The following is a 26,266-nucleotide window of genomic DNA, read 5'->3' on the forward strand; positions in this document are numbered from 1 at the left end:
ATGTACCCCCCAGATGCATTCAGGCACTGCTGGAAATTCACAAAGCACTTATTGGAACGCCCACAACGTAACAAATCAAACTTAAAGCAGCAAAGCAAAATAGTACATTTAAATCCAGATGACAGTAATAGCAAGCAGACAGTAGCTTACCTTCCATCTCTTTTCCTAACTGCACTTTCCCAAGAAGCATGCAAAAAACAAACTTGTTGTGTTTCAAGGGAAAAAACAATTAACTGCACTTCAAAGTGTTTAGACAAGATCCTTCTCTTGACCAAGCAAGACTATAACATTTTTTCATGCTCCTTAAATACATCTTTCTAAATAGGTTCCTCCTCCCCACCAAGATACTGCTCAGACTTTCTGACTGGCAGAATTTTTGCTGTATTGATGTACAATTCCATGCAGTCTCCTCAAACAGGCGTTACTGGGGAACATGAGAGCACATCTGAACACCAGTTACATTCCCTAGGGCTGAAACAGCAAGTGTTCACACTAATACATTTCATTAGAAGGTAACACACTACCTCTGATTATTTGTTTTGCATTGAAGCACATAGAATATGGCCACACATAGAATATGGCCACCATATCCCTTTGTTTGAAGTAGTCTGAGAAAACAGAAGCAAAATCAATCCAAAATTTGATGAAATAAGAAGGAATAATTTTTTTCACTAATTCTCTGTGCATTGGCCCTCCTTCCAAATAATCTATTTTCATTTTAAGGAAGCTATTTAGCAAATTTAATTAGAGAGCTGGGCAGCCTTTTCCTAGTTTCAGTATTTTAGTATCATCAGCCTAAAATAAATGACTGAGTGCAAAACCTTAAGTATTTTGGAACAAGTTTGTCATCCTGGGGCACTGAAACAGGAATGAGAGATTTTGGAGAATACAGATGATGAAGTAAATGATGCAATGTGGTGCACTGAATTTTGGCACATCAACAAGAGCTACTTTTCTATCAGCACTGTAAAGAATAACGAAGAGATCATGTGCCATAGAGAACAGACACTGAAGCCCTTCTGGCCTCTTAGTTCTCAGGGAAGCAGCTGGGTGGTGTCCAGCAGCGTTGGACAAGTCACCCTCAGACACAACACACCTGCAAAACATTCTTTTACTGCCATGTCCATTGCCTAAGTTCTATGTGACTTCTGTTCTCTGGTTCAACAGGGGACAGTTTACACTAACCAAGACCCTGAGGCCATTTACAGTGGGAAGCAGAGCAATTTATCTGGGCAAATTACTTTGATGTCAGAGACCTTGTGACATCTTGAGCACCACTCTTTAAAAACCTGCGTTCTTTAACTCTGAGAACGTCAAAACCAACACAAATCCCCAGCCAACCTAAAGCAGACAGGCCTGTAAGATATTTTCAAGAATAAAGTCAAGTAAGAAAGGTAGGAGATCACTGACTGACCAGGCAGAATTCCTACACACTCTGCTCTGCTGATTCACACTCACATCCCAAATTACCCATTTCTAGAGACAGCAATTATGGAAAAAGCCTTTCTGTGTTTACGCCTACCAAGTGCATAAGAAGGAACCTCACCCACTCCCTCCAGACAGGTAAACACAGTGGTTTGGACACTGACTGTGCTGTTCTGGAACTCGCACTGACAGCGCCTCCCTACGTCTCTTAGCAGTGTGTTCAGCTCCAGTCTGAAAGGCAGGGCCAAAGCATTACAAGTTCAAGATCCAAGCCCATCCAAACACAGATGAAGCTATTACAAGCAATTCTGGGGGGAGACTGGACAGAAGGGGAATGGTGTAGATTAAGCACCAGCCATCAGACCTTTTAAATGCCTCTTCTTGGATGGCTCTTATCTGGTGTAACTCTAGATAAAAAAAAGAGTTTATTTGAAAAGAAGACTCTGTATCCTCTCAGTAGTTGTCTGAACACCTACCTCTGCAACCATGCAGCATCACCCAAGGAAAGAAAGCTAAATAAAAATCATTTTACAGTCTGTTAAGCAGCTGTGCATCTTCATGTTCAATTATCACCTTGTAAATTTTGCAAAATGCATAACCCACACATTTTAACTAATATGAAAGGAAATGTAAATTTTAAGGGAATTCAAGTAGATCTGAGTCCATAAAAGAGTCTCTTTCTAGGTCTCCTCTCCTCCCACCCTCAGGAAGATAATAGTTACAAAAATACTTATTCCTCCTCCTGCATTACACATAGAAAACAACTCTATTTCATGCATTATTTTAACAACTGTGTCACAAGTCTGGCTTTATTACAAGCTGACAGAAAACACCTGCCAGGTAGTAACAGATTTACACAGCTATAAAGGTTTTCAAGCATCTAAAAAGTACGTAAGAACTTCCTGCACATTAGAAGATTACCTGCAAAGGCTGATTCTCAGAAGCTGGATTGGTTTTGGATAGTTTAACCATCTCTTTTATCTGGTAGACAGCATAAGCTAAGGTGACCCACGGAGAGGAGCTGATGCCCCAGGCAGGCTTGTTTACATCCTCCTGCTCTTCTTGGTGTTTAGTTTTCTTTACAGGGAGTCTTGGTTCAGTCCGAGGCATGGTATCTTCCGACTGCTGTTGTACAAGGTCAATAGTTGCTATGGGAACAGGACTGGAAGGCACTGGGATCCTTTCCGCCAGCATTGTCTTTTCTGAAGTTTAAAACACAATAATCACTGGCAATGCCAACAAGCTTAAAAAAATACCCTGATGCAAAAAATGAACACGAAGTGTTTCTTGCTTTCACATTCTGGTTATCACTGCCCCAAAAGCAGAACACTGGCACAAGCAGCCAGGAGCCCCACACCAGTCTAGTCAGGTAAACACGAGGTGGCTGTTGCCTCACTGGCACGAGGGATGTCAGGTGTCTGCACACACAGCAGGGCTGAGCAGTGTGGAACAGCCCACTATTCCCAGCTCACCATTAGAAATTCCTGTTTTCACATTATGTGGAAGAAGTAATTTTCATGTTACATGCAAACTGAAAATAAGTCTTCTGGACTCGTAGCAAACTTCTTTCTCTGTGTAAAACCTGCATCTTACTCCTCAGCTGTACTCCTAACTGAACACTGGGTTCACACAGGAAGCCAGTAAAGTCACGTGGCCTGCATCATAATTTCTGATCTTAAAACTTCTAAATCCACTGATCTGAATGAAAAAAGTTCTGCATCTTCACCACTTTTTTGTTGAGTAAATAACATCCCCTCATAGTTATTATGGAGTTATGCAGTTACTGAGAAAAGAACAAGGCTACAGTGACACACTGGAGGTGACAAAATATCTGTCAAAGAGTTTCAGGTAAAGGAAGAAATCCTCCCAAGAGACCTTTACATCCGAGGTGTTCCGATAAACTGTAATAGTTTTCATAACTGTCTTGAAATGTCATGCATAAAATGACTGTCATGACCCAACACAATGTGCCTTACAGCCTTGAAGAGCCAGAATATTTATATACAAAAAGTAATTAAACAGACTGTTAGAAACTGAGGGGTATTTTCAGTAATGGCTGTGTGTGTTCTCTGTAAATAACACATTATGTAAAGTTTGAAAAAATATTTTTCCAACTAAAAATATTTTACCAATTAAAAAGACCTTTTTTCCAAAATTATAAAATTGTATTTGGTTTACAAACTCCTAGATAGTACTGGATATTTTAAGCAAGAGCTGGGTGTTCTCTAGGAGTGAAGAAATAAAGAGACTAATCCTGCACACACTTGACCACATGTTTCATTTTAGTCATCCAACTGGTCTGCTTGAAAGCAGCCTAATTGCTGTCAGGCTCAAAATTAACATACACACTGCTCAGATGAGTGGTGTGTATTAAATGAAACCCAAAGACAGAAACAAACAGAATAAGGCCACTGTGGACACCCTGGTCTTTTGCTGGTTCACATGTAATTAACTGAATGCTCATGGGAAACTGAAGCAGCAAGTACCCTTTTCACTTTCCATTTTTTGCCATTATCATTTGAGCACAGGTGAGGAAAATACTAGCAAAATAAATATCTGAACTCTTCAGTACAGGAAACTTGATGAGTAGTCAAGGGCAATTAATATTCCAGCTAAAGAAAACTGACTTTCACTCCATACTCAAAGCTCAGATTGGACAGTCTGAGCATAAAAAGCAGAGCAAAAATTCATGACTTTTCAGAATTTGCCAGAGTTTTATTGTCTTTGTAAGAATCTGATTTATTGTCTTTGTAAGAATCCTTAACTTTACACAAAGTATTTTGTTTCTGGTTAGCCTTTATATTAATACAGGTAGGGATAAAAAAGGTCAAGTTCCACCAGAGGGGACATACCTCAGGTTTAAAAAAAAACCCTATAAAAGTTTGTGTCCTCTGAAAACCATCTCTACAATTTCTGGCAGGTGGCTTTGACTGGTAGAATGTGAGAGCACAAAGGGGGTTGAGGTGACCTTCAAGAAGTGATGCAACTGAAATGACTCACTAGAGCTCTGAAGACTAACCTAAGGGATTCTCAGAACCGAGAGGACCTACAGGCAGGGAAATACGTCATCATCCTTTCCTTCTGTTGACATACAAGAACTCAATGCTGCCCTTCTTACAGTAGCAGCACATCAATTTCTTCAATCCTCAGGAAAGAACTTCCCACTTAAAAACAGTTTCATCAGAATCTGATTTAAGACACCAAACAAAAAATTAAAGCTGAGGAAGCAGCTTCAGAGATATCTTTGTTCACTAGCTCTAATTTTGTAGTGTCTGTGATGTGAGCATTTACCTTCTTCTTCGTCAGGAACCAACAGCCACTGGATCAGCGCAAAAAGAAGCAGAATCACTAAACAAGCCATCCCTATTCCTCTGAATGTGGCAGCAGGACCTGTAATGAGATGTATTCTTTTCTAAATGGAGAACCCACTTACTTAATAAAATAAAATGAGTCAGCGTTATGCACTCCCTGGCTATATATTGCCCAAGCAGACTCTTATTAGCTTGTTTCATTACATTTTCCTCCCCCAACACTTCAACAGGCTTTGCAAAGGATTTTTAACCAAGTAATTAGATTCTCATTTGCTCTCTCACAAAGGACTCATTCATCTTACTTACAGATCAGGTTGGAGATTTGCTTCCACAATACTAAAAATATCTAGGCATAACATATTTAATGAGTCTGTAACACTGACAGCACAAAGCCATAAGGACTGTGGTCTGAATGCAGTGCTGACCTTGCTCTGATCAGGGGCCTGGACTGGATATCTCAGGGCCCACCCCAGCCTGAGCAGTGCCATGATTGTGATTCACACCAAGTGCTACTCTTTAAAGTATAACAATACCTAAAGCATAAATAAATTTGATGCCAATAGTTCAGTAAACAAGAATAAATGAAATTAAATTTTTCAGTACAATTTTTCCTTACCAAAGTAATTGACCAAAACTCCTCCAACCATGGCTCCACATCCTCTGCCCAGACCCAAGTGGAGACCTTGCAGGATTCCCTGGGCCGACGTTCTCAGCTCCGGAGGCACCGCCGCGCTGAGGTACGAAATACAGGCTGCCCATATGGCTGCATGTGTGACACCTGGAGAGACGAAACACTGAGGAGAACTGGATCCAGAGTGCCCCAACGCAACACCTGTGCAACTGCACTCAGCGGGAGCACAGGGGGAAGAACAACAAAATCCACTCTAATAAATGGCCGTGAAGTACAAATCAGCGTTCGGTAATGTGATATCCCCTGCAGCGCTACAGGCTGGGCACAGAGTGGCTGGAGAGCAGCCAGGCAGAAAGGGACCTGGGGTGACTAATTGACAGAAAGCTCAACATGAGCCAACAATGTGCCCAGGTGGCCAAGAAGGCCAATGGGATCCTGGCCTGGATCAAAAATAGCGTGGCCAGCAGGACCAGGGCCGTGACCCTTCCCCTGTACTCTGTGTTGGTGAGGCCACACCTTGAGTGTTGTGTTCAGTTCTGGGCTCCTCAGCTCAGGAAAGATATTGAGGGGCTGGAGCGGGTTCAGAGAAGAGCAACGAGGCTGGTGAAAGGACTGGAGCACAAGTGCTGTGGGGAGAGGCTGAGGGAGCTGGGGGTGTTTAGCCTGGAAAAGAGGAGGCTCAGGGGTGAGCTCGTCACTGTCTATAACTACCTGAAGGGAAGTTCTGGCCAGGTGGAGATTAGTCTCTTCTCCCAGGAACTCAGCAATAGGACAAGGGGGCACGGGCTTAACCTCTGCCAGGGGAAATTTAAGTTGGAGATCAGAAAAAAATTCTTTCCAGAGAGAGTAATCAGGAATTGGAACGGGCTGTCCAGAGAGGTGGTGGATTCACCATCCCTGGAGATTTTTAAACTAAGATTGGACGTGGCACTGAGTGCCATGATCTAGTAAAGAGACTGGAGTTGGCCCAAGGGTTGGACTTGATGATCTCAGAGGTCTTTTCCAACACAATCGATTCTATGATTCTATGATACTGGCAACCAAGCCACAGGGAGACAGGGCCACTCCTTCTGCACAGTCTGGCAACAGCTCCTTCTCCTTCTAAGACGACATCACTTTTCTTGAGACAGTCTCTAGGAAGACAACTCTTTCTGCCAGATTCCTCATGCCTTCAGAGGTGATCCAGGGCCTTTAGAATACAGTCCTGATGTCACAAGCTGCAGGCAATTAAAGCACTGATGGCTCTCAGCAGTTTCCTTACTGCCACAATGAAGGCACATAAAGGTCATAAACTCTGAACTGTATCAGACATACCCGTGTCATTTCAAAGGCAAGAATTAATCCCCTTCTACCCTTCTTACTCCCTCAAAAAACTCACTGCCTCCCAGAAAACTTTCTGAACTCGACACCAACACGCTCTGCATTTAGGGTGGGAACAGCACACAAGCTCCTCAGGGTAGGCCAAGGATGTTGCTTTTCACACCTGCTGCTGAGAGGCAGAGTCAGCGAGTCCTTCCCCCCGCTGTGACTGCATCCTGCGTGGGCACTGCCGCCTCCGCCGCACCCACCGCCGCTCCGGGCAGCGAGCACCGGGCTCCTCACTCAGCAGCCACGCACAGACAGCCCCAGCCCCCAGCACAGACGCTGGAAGTCTCTTTCTGGCACAATGCCTGGCAGTTTCAGGCTTGTGAACTGTTTCCTCCCGCAGAAGGAGGAGGGCTAAAAGGGAAGGACATGGAGGACTGGCTGCAGGTGGAGCCCTCGCCTCGGAGCACCTTCATGGGGGGGGCTGTTGTGCACTGGGCAGGGAAAGAAAGGCTGTGGAGAAGGTAGGAAAACAAAACAGTTCTGTAGTTCATCTCACATTAAATAAGCCTGAACTATTTTGCCACCCTCAGATTGAGTAGGAATGTTTTTTACTTATTTGAGAGACATTAAAAATAGTCATCACAGCTCACCAATGCCTAAGTTTTACTGCCATGGTTTTATAAAAATGTTGGTACAAATGGTGGTTCAGTCAACATTCTTCTGTCTCCTACATTTTGGTAATTAGTGAACAGCTGACACTCAATTATTTATGCATTTAGGCTGAAGACTCTTAAGAGCAAGAAAACACATGATTTTGTAAGATACAGAGCAACTTGGATTTTGCTCAGGTGTGAAGCTGACACAGTGCAGGCAGACACGTGCCAGATGTCCACCAACCTGTACAGGTCGATTTCATTCCAAACAAAAATTTCTCAAGCTTTGGGTTTGTAAAGATCAGAGATAGGGGAGTGTTTGTTATAGTTCATCACCTTGTTGAAAAATAAAAAGCTTGCATTAAGATGAGTGCATATTGCCCTTACCATTTACAGTTTAAGGCTTCAAAAGTCACTGATTTTTAATGAAAAAACGAAGAGTTTTAAAACTCATTGAATATCTACTTGTTTTAATGCCGATCCATGCACGCATTGCAAACAGCAACTAAGAACTGCCCCAGTAACAAGGCAAAGCTAATCTAAAACAGGTAAAGTGGTTTTGGTTTAGACAGGAGATCAATTAACATAAAACATGCAGTTTTATCAGCTATTAGGAGGAAGTCAAGATTTAAAGCCAGGCAAATCAAAAACACATCAGAAATTATTCGAACCGTGAAGAACAATAGCACTGAGCTTGTCTGAACACAAAAGGCCGTAACTTAACTAACAGGTTCTTGGATGTTTTCACCTTTTCTAAGCAGTCTAGTTAGGACACAGTGTTCCCAGTTCCTCTGAAAACAAATCCATACCTTTAAACTAACTTACTTCACTTGCCTTTAAAGGCACAGCCCTTTTTTTTTAAGTATGTGCACATTACTAATGTGATTTTTATTATAATTATTTATACAACAGTGACTATTTGGAACAGTTTTTACAACTTGTATAAGAAGTCTGGTTTGGATTACTGCTAACCACAACTCTTTTAAAAAGAAGTTGCTCACAAATATATATTGTGACATTACTTGCTAAAACCACTAACCACCATTTCATCATCTGGACTACAGTTCCAACAAGCGTAACAACCTTAGTGTTATGCTTGTAAGGTTTAGCAGGTTTAGGGTAATTTATATATAAACCATGAGCTGAAGATTTGGGGATCCAAATTTATTTCATGATAAATATGTATCATAATCATTGCCACTAAAGGCTGAAGCTCTTTCCTCTATGCATCACTGTGTTGCTGAAGCATCAGCAGGAGTCACTTCTTAGCATAGTACTTGTTTTGGAGTTTGCTGAGTAACTGCCAAGTGAAAACACTTAAGTTTCAGGTTAACAATACAGTTTTGTAATTTAGAAAATTCCTGTTATGCAAACTGATGATCTAGCAGAGCTGTTACCAGAGAATCTGGACCGTTGCTCTATAACACCGAGTTGCAGCCAACCAGCATAGCAAAACTTCATCTAGGTGCAAAATGAAGATCGTTTGTGTGCTCACAGACTGATGACACAGACACTATAAACATTTGCCTACAAGGATGCCTTGAAATTTACAGTTAATACAGATTCAGCATTACCTCTTATTTCCATACATTGCCTGTGCAATACAGCACAGTGGTTCAAAACTCTAAATTAAGAAGGGAGTTGAAATCTCTTCATTTACTCCTTTGAGAGTTCAATGCACTTAAGGAGTCGTCCCCATCCCAGTTACAGACAGCAGCTGAAACACAGCTTGGCTCTTATCACAGCCATCAATAGATGCAGCCTGCAGAGTCATCTTCCAGAAATGCCTCATGCCCTTCAGCACAACACATGGGCATAATCCAACTTGTATTGCAGAAACATATTAAAAAGAAAACTAAATTCTTTACAGAAGTCAGCTGAAACTTTTGTTAGCCTTAAAACCCCTTGGGCTAATGTAACTGGAATTTACAGACTTTGACAGCTTCCTGCAAAAAAGTTACGTACAATTAGAACAAAGACGCTACTGAGGGATTTCAAAGGCCCATCAACTTGGTGCAGCCACGTGGCCCACGTGGTTCCCACATGTTCTGCACAGTCTACTCTTTTTTTGTTTTTTAAATACTTCTAGTCCTTACATATGGAGAGTAGCTACAACCCTTACTTCCCTCTGTCAACAAGCTCCATAAAAATAAGAGCTTCCACCTCACCAAATTTCATTAAGGTGTCACTTCTTATCACTACCAACATATTCAGTGGTTATGCAGGAGAGAGAGCAGAGCCCAAAGAATCAGGACTTGAAACTGCTGCTAAAGAAATAATGAAATCAGTAAGAGATGAAAACTGGTAAGAACAGGAAGGGAAATGAGTGAAGGGGAGAGAAGTTAACAGTACTTCTAAAAAGATAATCCTGAGCTCCCATTTGGCAACACTGAAGGAGTGATTGGAATCTCACAAATGCAGTGGGGCAGCGCTCAGACACACACAGGGCACCCAGGGACTTCAAGGGCACTTAGAAGTGATGTTTGATGCAGGCTGAACATTGCACACCAAACACAAGGACCTGCTGGGGGGGAAGTTGTCTGTGTGTGGGTGGGTTTGGACTTTCTCATTTGCTGACTATAAATAACTGCAAATAGCCAGATTAACCAAGGAGTACATGATTCAGCAGTGGCTAAATGGGATAAAGTCTGGCAGATACATTTGTAAGAAAATACTATTTTGAAGGTCCTTAGTTTTTTCTTCAAATTTCAATTTCTCAAGATTGTGTAACACAAAAACCCCCCAAAGCAGCTCCCTCACAGCCTTGCTGTAAAGGCAAACCTACGTATTGTGCAATTCATATTGAAATTTCAGCAGAATAAAAACCACATTCAAAGTAAAAGAAACTTCTTTCTCAGCTATGACTTACAGGATGGTTCTGGGCACAAGCTTATGGCTGTATTGCTGAGACCACAAGGTCTTTTGCCTGTATTTTGAGTTGAGGTACTTTTAAAACAGGATTTCCGAGAAGGCAACATCCAAAGTTTTGAACTGATCATTTTGTTTTCCCTGGAGGTTTAAGCAGGCAAGAGTGTAACACACATTCATTCTTCAGGTTCTTTGTAACATTTTCCTATTTTAACACTTGGTACAAATGACGTATTAATTCAATAGTTGTGGTTTAAGGGCTTTTTAATACCAACATTCAGAACGTTGCTGTTGTGGCAACTTCAGTATGATAAACTGGTTTATTAGTTGGGAGGATAAGCAGCCAGGACACAAACAGATCTCCTCCTCTGTGTACATAGAGATCACAGTGCTCTTGAATGACATTTTATAACTCAAGTTAAAATCTAGCTTACAAAGACTTCTGTAAATATAGCAGAAATAGTTAATTTAAATTGAAGTTATGCTGCCCATAGAAGAGTAAAAATTCTAAGCATAATCTGTGGAAAGGTTTCTAAATAATATTGTATAAATCCAAATTATTGGCTTAAAAAAAGGTGGTAAAAAATTGTATTCTTCAAATACTGAAGAAACAGAAAGTAAAATAGTTTGATTTTCTATGGTTTTAAGAAGTAGTACCCACCACAAAGACAAAAAAAAAGATGATAAAATCTAAGTTGGAACAATTTAATGTTTAACATTACAATGAAGGACTTGCAGACTTCTTCTACAAGACTTGAAAACAGGGCTCCAATTACTTTTCATAGACCACACCTCTGTCCTTCTACATAAGACAGTGAAAGGGCAAGTGTCTTAGAGAAGCTCTATTTGCACAGAAAGCTATTGAAAGAAATTCCTCTCTAGCTATTAAAAATTCTGTGATTTGTAAGTATTGATTGAACAATACCTCTGAAAAACGACAATATTATTTAAACAGAGATGAGGTTCAGTTTTTTTTAACGGCATCCTTTCAAGAACCACAACCTTTTGCATTTAATGAAGTTCCCGTTTATCACCAAACAGGATCTGAGGTAGGTGTGTACCCAACTCGTGCTTCTGTCTCTTTGTTTAGTTAAAGGGTGTGTTGGCCTCACACAGTTCTGTTTGAATAAACAGAGAACTGTGCACAATCAAATGCAAACCCTCCCTTTTGACGTCAAATATTTCCCAAGATAAACAGTAATGGTTTATGTGCTTTATGAACCTGCATCTCCTGGGATATTTGTGGCCAAAAAAATAGAGAAATACCAAATTTTTTACTGAAGCACAGTTCACTTGAAAACAAGATAAATGGAAGCACCTCCTGTTACACTGGAAGGTCCTCACTGTGCTGTCTTACCTTGCAGTACTTCCATCGGAAGAACAGTCCAGGCATTTTCCAGATAGGAGATGTAGATGTATCGTGCTGTGTTACAGGCAAGACCAATATAAAGCACTCTAGAGTAAGCAAGGAAAAGAGAAGTCAGGAGAGTTTGCACTTTCCCTTTCTGGCATGTTATAATACAACTTACTGGTTCAGAAGTTATTTGCATGGGTACAGTCTGCCAGTCTGAAGCATTCGCTCAACATGAAATACATCCTTTAAGTCCTACACCCAAACATAAACTCTCCTCTTGCCCACTCCAAACACGTATTCAAAATCCTAACAGAAAAAAAAATAAATCAAAGAGAGAGCAGATCCACTGAGCTTTTAACTAAGCTCTGTAGTTCCATGCCATGCTCTGCACAGGACTGTATTTCAGAGAGACCATTTCTAAGTGCATTCCTTTCCAAACAATGTTCTTTTCTAATCATCCAGAGATTCATCCTGCCATTTCAGTGTAAGCCTGGAGCAGGTTTGTATTACAGAAATTAATTTTACCCCAATTAATATAAATTTATAGTCCCAGTATCTGAAAACTGTTCAGAACTACTCTAAAACACATCCCACAGAAGCAATATGGTTTATAACAACATGCCTCAGGATAAAACTTAACCATCCTGTTGAAAAGCAGCAGATGCTGCATCTCAGAATTTGGAGAAAGAAAAGCTCCTACAACAGTTTTTAAACAACAAAAGAAAAAGACTCTGCAGTGCATTTCCCACAGTACATTTAACCTGATGACTTCTCACTTCCAGCTGTCACATTTAGCACAGCTTCCCTCCAGGGTGCTCATTCCTCCAGCTATCTTTCTCTTTAGGTTTAGATACATCTAAGGAAACAAAGACTTAATTCAAAACATGTTTACCTCTGAGAAAAGATGCTATTGCAATATTTAAAGATTGTTTTCAGGGATGAGGATAATTTATTGTCCAAACATGGCTTCTTGGTTGACCCGTGGTTTGGTACAAGTGAAAGAAATGAACTTGATAATCCAGGCAAAGCACTGACGCTGTGAAAAGGCTCGTTATTCTTTGTGCTGCCTTTTTAGTTATTTATTCTACAAAGGCAGATTCAGATTTAATTAAATGGTCCAGAGCCACTAAAAAACTAAAGTCAGACACAATCACACAAATGCAGAATCTTGCTGATATCTGAGGTCTCCAAACACACGTGCTGACAGCGAACCAGCACTGCAGTTCTCATTGTGTCAGTGAGATCAAAAACACAAAGTTCTACAGACAGGGCCATGCATTTCACACCAACATGAATTTACTTTCAGCAAGTGGGGTAAGCTTGCAGAAAGTCATCCCACCCCAGTAACACATCAAACCCAGCTGTGCTGCTTCCAGATGCATGTGAGGTCCATGAATAGCTGGTTTAAGCTGCCTTTAGGCAACACAAGCCCAAGCATTCATGTGAGAAAACATGGGAAGCCATGAAAAAGTTTGCTATTATACAATAAAGAGAACAAACTTGTTCTTTGTGTTATGCATCATAAATTTCATCTCGTCCTTTAATTAATGCCTTCTGTTCCAGACAAATAACTTGATTCCTTTCATAGCCACAACTTAATATAGTTCTTATGTACAACCACATTTCTGAGTGTTAGGACATACTGGCCACAAAAGGTAACGAAACACGTAAGATCTGCAGGCTCCTGTCTTCATTCCCCTACTAGAAAGGCCCAGAGTGATGCAGACTCCAGGGGTACAAATACTTGTATCCTCCATATACTCGTTTTTCCTCATCAGTAGTACAGATAGGCTCAGCTCTCTGCTTAGGAGCTGTTCTTGGCAGCTTAATTTCACTTTTGTCTATCAAAAACAGTCTGTTCACCAAGAACTTTCTTCCCACCTCAGCTGTTTCCCATCACAGCCAATCCAGAGCTGTGAAAAGGTCTTCTCCACTATCACACTCATCTACCTGTGCTTTTCTGACATGTGACGTTTCCAGAAAGATTTGGATTCAGAGTTTAAGAGCAGCAATTTAGTCAAGTTTTGCCTCTTAATTTGTCAGAATATGTACAGAGTTTTAGGTAAATTACATTTTATGACGATTTCTATAATTATGGTTCTGGAGGGGTATGCCACAAAAACTTTTGTGTATTTATGGAGTCCTTTCAAAAATGTATTTAAATAATCACTTAAGACTCTTTATCAGACCTACATGGAAAATATAGAGATTTTCCTTATGAACCCTATATGCAGTATCCATAAAGACACATATTCAATTCACAGGTTGAACATTTAAAGCACTCAATCTATATTTATGTTAAGCTGTTTACAGCCATGACCACCAGTCTCTGCTTCCCATAAAAACACATGCTGGAATTGTGGTCAGACAAACATATTCAAGCTTAACCTCAAGTAGGAGGTTATTTTCAGAGCTTAACATCATCTTCCTAAAGTCAGTGGCACATATGAGTGTTTCTACACAGGCTGCCATTTGACCATGGGGGTCTAAGTATTTGATAGCCAGTTTTGTACACTTTTTTCTTGCAATATCATAGAATCATAGAATGGTTTGGGTTGGAGGCGACCTTAAAGATCACCCAGTTCCAATACCCCTGGCACAGGCAGGGACATGATTCACTAGACCAGGTTGCTCCAAGCCCCATCCAGCCTGACCTTGGACACTTCCAGGGATGGGGCAGCCACAGTTTCTCTGGGCACTCTGTGCCAGCCTCACCACCCTCACAGTAAAGAATTTCTTCTTAATATCCTCTCAAAGAAACACGAGGAGCATGTACAACATATGCACACACATGCAGTGCTCAGGTGTATGAACAGCAGGGCTAGTGAAGTCAGAAACTGGGCATTTTAATCAGCACATATTTAATATGGTCATGCTTAAAATGTTTGGACAATCATTTGAGTGTTAGTTAATCCTGTGAAAACAGAATAGGTTTCACACTGTTTTAAGGCCTTATATACCAACACATACAATGGTAGAAACAGAAAACTTCACAGGGCTTGAAAAGGGAAACTGAACTTCTGTCTGACAAGGTGTAAAGCCTGTTTTCTTTAGTTCTACAAAGGACAGCCAACAGCATTTCCTCTTGAGTACCAGAACTGAATGCACTGTCACAGGATCATGTCTGTCTTCAACAAATTAGGACAGGAAATAAAGACTGAATAATAAACATTCAAGTAAATACAGCAGAAAGACTGTCTACATCTAGGAGTCCAACAACCCAGAAGAAAGGAATTTTGAGCTATTAAAACATACCAATCCCAAATCCTTCTGGCTAAGACTGTTCCAGGAAGGATAAACAGTTGGAGGCTATTGGCTGTTATTAGTGGGAAAATGAGTACCTGTACTACAAGGCAGCAGTCAAGACATGCACAGAACTATCAAAGAATGTCTCCTCTCAAACACACCATGCATTATACGAAGTTCAGGAAGTACAAGAACACAAACAACCAGGAAGAAACATCTCAAAGTGTGATGACTAAATACAAGTAAGCATTAGATAACATTAAAATATGACTAATGTGCATTTCCCAGATGTAGGTACAGAGAATGCTGTTTCATGGCAAATAGGAACTGGTGTTAGAACAATTCTATCTTGATCCTGTCTTGGTTTCATAGGCTTAACAGTGCAAGAAAAAAAAATGAAAAAGGGGGAGTTAATCCCATACATAATCCTTCCTTTCACTGGACAACACTCCTATCCCTTCTATTTCATCTTATTCACAACCCTACCACTCTTTTGTTTTTCATTCCCTCCTTAGTTAAAGTCTAAGGCTGAATTTTGTACTATAATGATATACATTGAAAGTGCACACCCAAACTATCTTTAGCTATCAAAACTGTGATCTGTTCTCACCACTCCTCCATCATCATGTCCTTCCTCCAGTCTTTGCATGCAAGGTGTCATTTTCTGTTACTAATTATTGTCAAATTCAGAGATTAGAAGACTGACTCAAAGTAAAGAGATCCTCCTCAGTTTAAAATAAGAAAAAACACCACATCTTTTAAGTAATCTCTTAAACTATTGTGCTAAGCATTTCAAACATTTTTAGTAGAGGTCAAATGAATGAAACAATTTATCCCAATAAAGGCAAAACAAAGAGCAAAACCACAGAACAGAATGCAAAACAAGAACAGTGCAAACAGTTTAAAAAATACTCACATCTCAATGACTGTGTAATTATAAACGGCATTTGGAAAGGATATGATGCTAACAAGACACAGAGCTCTGTGCTCAGCTGCACAAAGCACCTGAATACATATTAAAAAAACATCTTTATGACTTCATTAACTCAGATTCCCCCCAAGCTTTCCTACCCTGAGCTTTATTTTAAAGAGGAGTGAAGGGATTTAGAACATGTGGAAAATAGGCCAATTGTGAATTTAGTGGAAAACAACATTCACAAACATTCTGGAAGCAGTCAAGTTCACTTACACGAGGCAAAAACTACAGGAGGAGCCCTGAAGCCATCTCGCTTCAGTAGCTGCAACTAAAGGAGGAGAGGAGAGCAAGCCCTGAACTGGTAAGTGACACTGCCAGGCTGCAACCTCATTCTGCCAACACCCAGAGTCTGATTACGAGGGCATGTGCACAGGAGGTGCTCACCTCACTTCCTCATCTCATCCTTCTCCCCTCCCAGCCAGCAACTGACACCTTTCTAGGCCACTGTGGGGCAAAGAACTGCCCTGCAAGGGGAAACAGGCTAAAAGCACAAGGTGTCCAGAATGCTGCTACTCACAGGAAAAAACCTGAAAAATTAATGGTATTTATATGTCAAAACAGACAATCCTTGAGTGGGAGGCAATTTGTAAAGATCTCCAACACAGCACTGCATCGGAGAACTAGAATGTCTCCTGGAACCATCTGCAAGAGGTTATAGTGCCAGGCACAAAGCACATACTAACATGCAACTCCAACACACATGAAGCATTTCAGAGTATCTTCAACTCCTGAAATAACAAGAACTCCATCACATGAGCCACGTAACTGGACTTGGAATTTTTTTTAAAAAAAGAGAAATAAAGGATTAGCTTGAATTTCAGTTTGTAGCACAAGGCTGAGCCTGAGAATCATCACTTTTTGTTTAGCTCTTTACTGATTGCTCTGATCTTACCTGATGTGACCAACCAATTCAATGAGTTTGTGGCTGAAGAAGTAGGCAGTGAGTTCAGACACGTGACTGAGCACAGAACAAACTCCAAAGAGAGTGGTGGTGCCATTCAGGTCTTCCAAGTGCCAGTACAGAAAGGTGAACACAAAGCCATATCCAAACCCCATGAACCATGCCACGAAGAGCACAGAGCCGTACTGGATACTACACAGCAGTTTTATTAGGTCCCAAAAACTGAAAGACTGCGACTGGCTCGTACTGGTAGGAGTGTTATCCGAGGATTCATTGGAGGCATTTCTGTCTACTTGTGAGATTTCCACCTCTTTTGTCTTATTTTCATCTTGCTTGAAGTGCGTATAATGGAACCGAAACTGGGTGGCCACAATTAACGCCATTGTCATCAGGACACCAAAAACAATGAAAACGATCCTGTAGTTCTTGTACTCAGGAGCTTTACATCCTTGACCTTCAATGGCAACTTCTGAATGAGTATAGTCAATGCCAATTCCCACGGAGAGCATGGCCAGCCCCCAGCCCAGAGACCCCCACATTCGCTGCAATCCATAGCGGTCTCTGTGTTTGCCAAGGTACTGCAGAGTTATGGTGTCCACAATGGTAACAGAGGAAGCACTGAAAAATTCTCCTATTATGACAACCAGCAGAATGAGCAGAAAGATGGCCTCTACTTCTTGCTGATCATAAACAAGCACAGCTTGGTCAGAAGGCATTGGCTTCGTGCTGATGGAAGCTGGGGTGGTACTTGGAGTCGCGTTCCCCGGCGAGGCTGGGCTGGTGGTGGCATTTTTCACAATCAAATGGGTACTGTTTTCCAAGATAAAATCCACATCGCTGCTCTGTGTGGGTAACAGGAATGTTATTTCAGCATTAGCTGTCCCTGTTGTTTCCAAAGTGACTGGACTGGAAGTGAGCAGGTCCCTCTTCCCACGAACTTTTGGGGATGTTGTGCTCACTGTGGTCAGCAGAGAGGACACCGAGGCATTTTGTGAAGCTGTTGTTAAAAGGCTGCTTGAATTGGTGGGATGTGCTGGGGGAAGGCCTTTTGGGATACACCTTAAGGTGGCTGGTCTCACAAATCCAATCCCCAGGTTAAATAAAACCCAACACAACAGCGAAAACAGGAGGACAATCTTGCCTTTCTTGAAGCGATCTGCCACCACTCCCCAGAAGGGAGCACTGCAAAACTCAATGAAGTACCTGATGCCCACCAGGAGTCCACTCTGGCTGGGTGACATACCCAGCTGCTTGTAATACACGGGCAGCAAGGGGTACAGAGAGCCATATGCAGAATAGAAGAAAAAATAGAAGACCTTTGAGATCAGAAGATCGTTGTTTATTTTGACACAGTGCTTTTCTAACCAATCCAGCTCTTCATCTGGGACAGTGGTTGCCTCCGTCGAAGGGGATTCATTATTGGGTGGCAAGTCTTGATCCTTGGCAACGCCATTGAAAGGATCAGCAAGCACATACTTTCTCTTTTGTTCTTCTTCATCATCAGTTAGAATGGCAACCTTATCATCAGCTGCCATGGTTTACCAGAGCATCCAGCACCTGTTGGACTCTCAAGGAACCAGGGCTATCCTGCAAACAAATAAAACACAACACGGTCAAGGTGCCACACAGGAACAGACCTGCACTCCCAGCCATCAAGAACAAAGACAGCTTCTTTTTTGTAAGTGACACTCCTCAGCATGCAGTACCAGGCTGGGGAAGGCCATGTGTCTAGACTAGTGGTACATGGTACCATCAATAAAAATGTGTTTTATGACCAATTCTATGAAGTTCTCCCAACAGCAGCTTTAACACTGGGCAATAAAACATCTTTCATGTTTAGGACAGAGAATAATTTATGTATTCAAAGATTCTGTGGCATTTAAGTGCTACCATTTGCAAGTCTCTTCTTTCAAATTGTCTTTTCTCCCCCAAGGCTAATTGCTTTATTTTCAGTATTCCCCACTACACCAAACAATCACCATGATTTCATGATGAAATAATGCAGTCACATATACATCCAGGTATTTTTAATCACTAAACCAAATTATTATCCAAAGCCTTATGATGGCCTTTCAAAGGCTCATCACTCTCCCCTTGAAACATGATTTTCTACGCACTCCACAGTCACACCAGGAATCAGCTGAGCTTCTAGGCTAAATGGCAAGAGAGGTGGGAATTAGGATGAGGATTTGAGGTTGAAATTAGGATAACAATCTCAAAGACATCAAAGACCTGGGAGCAAAAACCACAGGGACAGACCCTACCACGGTGTCTTCAAGTCAAATTCTGAACTTGAAGTGGATTGGGAGGTAACTGTACTACAGCTGCCCACACTTATCCTTCCCAGACATAAAAGACCACAAAACTGACAAGCAACACTCAAAAATAAATTCACCAGTCCTTAAGACCTTGAGCTGACCAAACAGCTTTCACATTTAAAAACATCAATCCATTCCACTAAGCTAGGCTAGCTAAGAAAAGCTTCCCTTTCAAGGAATAAAAACCAGCTCTGCCAGCAGGGTATCAGGTCAAAATCATTACCAGAAACTTATTTTCACTCTATTGGTATCTGTAAATTTAACCTAGGAAGATTAGCTCATTGGATTAGTGTTATTATCACACAGGAACTTTTTGAAGGACCAGTATTTGAAAAAAGAATTTTATTTCAGAAGAACATGAAATTTCTCTAAGAGCACCAGATTTATGATGTGGACCTTCTCTAGGAATTTGAAGCTGGACAGGATGATCCTTGTGAGTCCATTCCAAATCAGTATATTGTATGATTCTAGAAATACTTTTTTGCAAGTCTGCACTTTATTCCAAGTAGAAGAGTGCAATGAAATCAGTCTTTCAAAACTCAACTGAAAGCCCAATATGATCCCCTTAAAATGAGTCATTCACTGATATATTCAGTGCCTTTAAATTAATTAATTCATCATTATTTAAACACTGTCAATGGATTTGCAAACTGATACAAGGCTAATAACAGAAAAGAGACCAACCTTCACTAGTATGTTAAATTAATTGTTTCTTATTGATTCATTATACACATAATGGATGACAGAACAAGGCAGGGATATTACTAAAAGCAACAGTTTGTTAAAATAATCTAAACCTTACACAGTTCAGTGATAGATGAGTCTAAAAACACCATCATTAAACTCCTAAACACTCGTAAGGTTTGTGTGTTTTTCACTTTTAAATGTCATTTCTATGGGATACTATCTATGAGGATCTCTGGTTTCACTTAGGGAGAAAAGGGTGCATAAAAATCTTGGAACCTTAAATATTCACATATTCAAGGTCAGAAGGTAATAAAAAGAATGCCAGCACATACACATGTTTCAGGGGGTTTTCTTCAGTTTCTTCCGAGACAACCAGATTAAATAAAAAAAAGTATGTCAATTGTTAAAAGATTGGCCAGTCCTAATTAAGTTATTAGAACTGTCAAATGTGAAAGCACATTTTCTTGCTCTTACCTGCTAACATCAAAAGTCACATGAACCAAAACCCAGCATTTGTCAGGTGAGCTCCTGCAATTTTCAGTTCAGCCACATCCACCTGAGAGCTGAAAGGACTGTGGGGTTTTGGCTCATTTCTATATCCAGAAAACAAGCCCTGCTAATGAGTAAATTAGGTCAGCCATCATCTGTGCTCTTACTTTCTTCATGCCTTGCCTTGCTTTGACAACAAAGACACCGGAACTTGTGCAGGGCCCCACTTATGTCAAGGGGATGTCTCTGAGATTTTGGGATGTGCTCATCCATTTACAGCAACTTCCTTACTACCTCCATCAAAGCTTGACAGCATTTCATTCTGAAGAACAGATCTCCTCCCTGTTCTACCATGACAAGATAAAACTCACATTTTAACCATGTGGATATTTTAGGACAAGTTCTTTGCAAGTAAATTACTTGAAATTATCTTGATTTAAACAATGCAGCCCTACTCCTTATTCCTATATATGAGCTCTGAACCATCTGGTTTTAGTTTCCCTTTTCTATTGAAGTAGAACTTCAATTTTGTATGTTGTATGAATAGTGGGTATATTACAAATTATTACACTGTTTATCTTTAAACACTTGAGTTGCTGCATGTTTTTCCCCACGCCATAATTTACATTGGCCTCAGCATCCACCTTCTTCCAACACATTGTGTGCAAGGATTAATCCAAAAGATACACTGCTGCTATTCTAACTAGAACAATTTGGGTTAGAATGCTATGAAAAGTGTATTTCGTAATAATTTCAGCAAATATTTTCCCACACTGAGAGTGTTTCATTGAACATTATTAATAACACAGCATATACTCTTCAGAAACACAACAGCATCAAGGCTGGTGGGAGCCATATGGCACTCCTGATTGTTTTGATCACTACTTTGTTTAGGAGTCAGGTTTTTGAAAGTGATATTGAGCAATTTTTTAAATTCTAAAAATAAACCACTGAAAATAAGAAAATGAACAAAGTGGCATTTATTGAAAAACCCAGAAAACCCCCTGAATCTACGGGGCTTTCCTTCTACTGACAAAACCCCAATGCCAGTCAGGGATCGAATGTGCAGCAAACTGAACAGATGGAAAAAAACTACGTACTTGTGAGTGAGACAAGACTAGTTATTTGCTGGTTATTTTAACCACGGCCTTCAAATACCATATCTTCACTTGTTCTGACCCACGAGATGGTAGGAGGGCAGAAGACAAGCACTATTGGCAAGTTTAAAATGAACAGAGAACAGGAATGAGGAAGGTTCAGAGTAACCAGAATGGATTTCAGAGTGAATATAAATTTTAACTCATTTGAGGCTGAAGAGAGCACAAAGGTTTGGTAGAGGCCTGTTGAAGGTCATCACTTCAGCCACAGCATATGAGACCACAGGTTTCAGAGGGTACCATCACTTAAAAAAACAGGAGTAACAGTTTGGAGGCTGTTTTCCCCAAACTTAGTTTAAGTGCACAAACACACAGCAAAGCCCAAACATGCAACTGGAAGGAACTTCTGCAAGGATCCTGAGAAAGCCCCACAAAGGGAAAGGGGAGAGGCACAGCAGGCAGACAGCACATCAGATGGATGTCACAAGAGAGCACTTCAGTCCTCTGGCAGACAAACAAGCTTTTATCTTGACACAGGTTTATGTTTTCAGAACAAGGAACCAAGTCCTTGTTCCCTCACCATCCCATCATCCCTGACATGGCTACAATGGAAAAAGACCTCAGTGAAACCTGAAGTGTCCATTCCCCTCAGCCCATGATCCCACCATACTGGCCCGGGAGTGCTTGTCCCTCACAGCTGCACAGGAAGGTCACGGCCAGCCCGGCTCCCTCAACCTGGGGATTATTCTGCAAGATCACACGTGCTCTGAGCCTCTTCATGCACAACTGCATGTGCTTCCCCTGAGATATAAAGAATGTACTTGTTAACCACAAGGCTACTCTCCCTTCAAGATTTGCAGATAGGATTTTTTTTCTTTACGCAAGTACAGTGTATTACTTTTTCCTAAGTTTCCTCATACAGATTTCTGCTGCCTGGTTTTGTATCTATTCCTCCAACAAGTCAAAATCCACTTTCGAATCCAAATCTATGACACGTTTTTAATCCAGTCATCTGCAAACAGCTACAGCAACTTCCCTGCAGACTTGTACCTTTGAGCAACTACCCGAGGAATGGAGGAAACACCATTTGTCCCAAGGAATTCAGTGATGACAATGCAGTGGTCACTTTAATGACTTGCAATGAGGCTCTCTGGCAGGTGGGTAGAAAGAGGCAAATATGGGTATTCTACATTTAGTTAAGTATCTTCTTGGCATTCTTGCCTTTTTGATTTCTTAAATCGATCCTCACTTACTCTGGCTTTCCTAATAATTAAGAGGATTTCCAGATCAGAAAGGATAAAAAGCTAATCTATTCAAGACAATCTGATGTTCCAAGAAGTTTCTTACAAAACAGAGGAAAATTATGATAAGAAAAATAATAATACAGCATACTAAAAACTCAGCTCCCCTGGGAGTTACTTCTCAAAATCTTGGGAAAAAAACCCAAATTGCCTTGTACTGTCGTTCAGGGGAAAAAAAAAGCCAATCAACAGATCAGACTGGGGCAGCAAATCCCTAAACCTCTGAGGGAGAATACTGTGGCACTTACAGTGCCAGGCATTGAAACTTTACTTGCAGACCAACAAAAAGTTAGATTTGAGGTGAAGCAGTACTGTTGTCTTAAAGTTTAATTCAGCATAAATATTACATACACTAGGCTTTGAGAATTAAAGAATAATTAAGACTCACAAAGCAGAGCCTCAAAATCCAGGTTTGGACATGTATGAATGTTAAAAGGCAAAGAAAGAAAAAAAACTTAACATGACAGTTCATCAAAAACAGTGCAAATTATCTAGAGGCTTAACCCACTAAATACCAAGCAAAATGACTCATGGCAGAAAATTTATATGTATAGTCTCAGAAAACATGCCCCAAGAGTAGAATTTTTAAACAGGAATCAATTAATCTCTCAAACAACATGCAGCTGTAAGAACAGGGCAGACTAGGCTGCTGTGCACATTGTGCAGATAAATCAAAGCCAGCCAGCATGGCTCCACATCTTTTTTTTTTACTCCTTACAGACTTTCACTGACTAGGAAAATGACTTTGTAACAAATGCATTAAATTCCACATGAAGTTCTCATTCTTTATATCTGCTAACAGAAAACACACTTCTTCAAAACCCTTCCTTTTTCCAGTGACTAATTACTGTTCAATTCAGAGCAGGTCTGTGCTAGCAAAGCAGACTTAAAAACTGTCCATGCTCCAAAGAAAGCTCACCTCACTCATCCCCCAGCTGGTGGAACTGCCCTGAGTGCAGGGCATCACACTGCTCATGCACAGCACCTCCCCTTCAGCCCCCCTTGTCTCACTGATCTAAGCTACAAAACCTTTGGATCAAAGTCTTTCTGCTACAGCACCTCCAGAACCAAGCCCTGCATCCAGCAGGCCCACAAGGCATCGCTGCAACAGACATGAATAATAGACCATGCTTCCCATTTTCAAGCAAGTTTCATCCCTAAGGAGCAGCCTGGTGTTGTCGCCAGTGTCCAAGCCAAAAAGGAGAATGTTATGCAAACAGCTTACATCATGACTGGAGCACACAGACTTCATTTACCCTTGCATCACGTTCCCAAAGCTCTCCCAGGTAAGTGGAGCCCTTGGAGAGGCTGTTCCCTGCCAAGCCATACAGAGCCACTCCCACAGGTTGACCCACGTGCCCCACATCATCCTGTCCTCTCTAAACATAAGCGGTCCCTTCTGAGAGGCCCCAGCATGGACACTTTACTCTGAATTTGTAAAATCGAGAAAAACTCACATATAGTCAATTAACTTGTTGCTGGGATATGTATTTTTTTCAAGTCTGAAGCAAGACACAAGTGTTGTAACATTAACCACCACAATTAGGGTTTCCATGAAGTGAAACTGCCTTGTTCTAAAGCACTTAACTCCTAAAATTGCTTTGTTTTTTGTTGCTGATAAACACTTAATGTGTTGGTCTATAGGTTTTTCTACTTCTTCAATAGGTGTATAAACCCCCTACACACTGACTGAGAGACAACAGTATATCTGAAGTATGTCAAGATCAGGTTTACAACAGGTTTAATGCACTTTATAATGTCTGAAGTTGCCAAGTTGCTACAACAGTGCTAGTATTAACATTAAAGAAAAGAACACTATCAGATTATCATCTGTTAATGAAAAACCATTAAACTCACATTTTAGGACTCCTACTTTCCAATCCTGCTCTCCATTTACTATGTGCACATTAAGACGTTCTGGTAGACTCAATTTGTTAAACAGTTTATTTTTAGTCCTTTTTACTCTCCAGTTTTTTAACCAGTTTTCAATCTGCCAACTATGTATCTGCACGGACAAGGTTTACACTTGATTAACGCTGGTAAATAACAAGCATGTCTTCAGCTCCAGAGGAGGCGAATGCCCGGAGCTGCAGGAGCAGAGCAGGGCAGGGACAGGGACAGGGACAGGCACGGCCGCCCCACCGAGCCGGCAGGAGCAGAGCTCTGTTGCAAAACAGAGAGGCTTTCCTGTCGATTCCCAGCCTGGGGCCAACCGCTGCCACTGTCACCAGGTCACTTTCCCACACGGCTGTGTAAACTCGGGCCCATTGTGCTGTACCGTAAGACTAAGATGAATTGTAGGCTGTGTTTAAGCTGTGCACCAGACACCTTAGTGGCTTCCCCACGTTAGTTCCTCATATTGTCAGCCTTTGCTCTCATGCTCTCACTTTACCTGAAAATTTTTTTTTGAGTCTTCTCAGAATTCCTCCTGGGTTTATGATTACTATCACAAACACCATGCTTAAAGAGAAAATTGTTTTCTTTTCCCCTGTTCTCCAGTGGGTCTTCTGAGAATGCAAACAATAAAGTAAATCTCGACTTTTTCCACTATTTCTATCCAGGGGAAAAAACCACACAAAATAAGTCAAGCTAGAGAACCAGTATTTTACAGTTTCTCTCCTTGGACATCAGTAACTACAGTGAACAGAAAGGCACAATAGATGTTAGCAATATAATTATGTTTAGGGCGAGTTTTTACTTAAGTACTTCAGTGTTATGTTCCTATCCTCTCCCCTACACTCCAAGTTCATTATTCCTCGACACTTACACTTTTTATTAACATAACATTTAAAAAGAGTCTGCTGTTCAAACTTCAGAGCTGCTGCTGAGATGGGATTTTACACTCCACCTAACTTGAACATAGCAGGCACCCGTAGCAGCTGTGGCACCTTCAGCGCTGATTTCCTAAACAAGCATCTATTCCTACGCTTGCTTCAGTAAACAGAGGAACAACTGACAACCCGCTTACTAAAGCCCCTGGTATTTTAAGGATGTGAGGGCTGTGGCTCCGAGTGACAGCCTGACGGCCCGCCCCGCCGGGATGCCGGCGCGGAGCTGAGCGGGGATGCCGCTGCAGGAGCTCTCGGGGGACACGGCGGGGCCGCGGGGACCAGGCTCCTGCCGGGGGGGAGCCGGGCCGGGTCCGCTGCTCCCGGCAGGGGTGGGCAGGGCTGGCACGGCCGCCCGGCTCGGGCTCCGGCTCCGGCTCCGGCTCGGCCGAGGCGCAGCTGCCCGGCCCCGGCGCGGCCCGGATCGGCTCCGGGAGGGAGCGCCGGGAAGGGCCGTCCAGCAGCATCCCATCCCGGGGGGCGGCGGAGACGAGGCCCGCGGGCCCCGGGGCACAGCCCGGGGGGGCACGGCCTGGGCGGCCGCCCTGCTCGGCCCCCGGCTCGGTGCGCACCCGGTGGGTGCCCCTCGGGCTGCCTGCCCGGCCCCCCGCGCCCCGCGCTGACTCACCTCGCCCGGGGGCGGCTCCGGGGGGGGCTCGGCAGGGCATCGCAGCGCCGTCCCTGCTGCTGCGGGCGGCGGCTCCGGCACCTCCCGCCCCCCCGGCCCGGCCGCGCCGCCGCCGCGCAGGGGCGCTGGGGACGGACGGGCAGGCGGAGCCGCCCCGAGCCCGGCACCGCCTCCGCGGGGCCCGGCCCGGCTCGGCCGGGCCCGGCCCGACCGGCGGTTCCGCGGGATGCTGGAGCCTTGGAGCT

General features: G+C 42.2%; 1 protein-coding gene across 4 annotated transcripts in view; it reads right to left on the reverse strand.

Moving 5' to 3' along the window:
• Nucleotides 1-26,266, reverse strand: part of MFSD6 (major facilitator superfamily domain containing 6) — a 28,722-nt gene that overhangs the window by 2,265 nt on the left and 191 nt on the right. The window contains exons 1-7 of one of the 4 annotated variants that reach the window (XM_071562568.1): nucleotides 26,022-26,158; nucleotides 16,665-18,260; nucleotides 11,554-11,651; nucleotides 5,353-5,514; nucleotides 4,717-4,815; nucleotides 2,347-2,627; nucleotides 151-169 (exon numbers count right to left, since the gene is read on the reverse strand). In XM_071562568.1, coding sequence (XP_071418669.1) covers nucleotides 151-169; nucleotides 2,347-2,627; nucleotides 4,717-4,815; nucleotides 5,353-5,514; nucleotides 11,554-11,651; nucleotides 16,665-18,208 — 2,203 coding nt within the window. In that variant the 5' untranslated portion in view covers nucleotides 18,209-18,260; nucleotides 26,022-26,158. Of the gene's footprint in view, nucleotides 1-150; nucleotides 170-2,346; nucleotides 2,628-4,716; nucleotides 4,816-5,352; nucleotides 5,515-11,553; nucleotides 11,652-16,664; nucleotides 18,261-23,790; nucleotides 23,814-26,021; nucleotides 26,159-26,266 lie in introns of those variants that run through there. The other 3 variants (XM_071562564.1, XM_071562567.1, XM_071562566.1) reach the window with 3 other exon arrangements.

The sequence above is a fragment of the Pithys albifrons genome, chromosome 8 (assembly GCF_047495875.1).
Source record: "Pithys albifrons albifrons isolate INPA30051 chromosome 8, PitAlb_v1, whole genome shotgun sequence".
Lineage (NCBI taxonomy): Eukaryota > Metazoa > Chordata > Aves > Passeriformes > Thamnophilidae > Pithys > Pithys albifrons.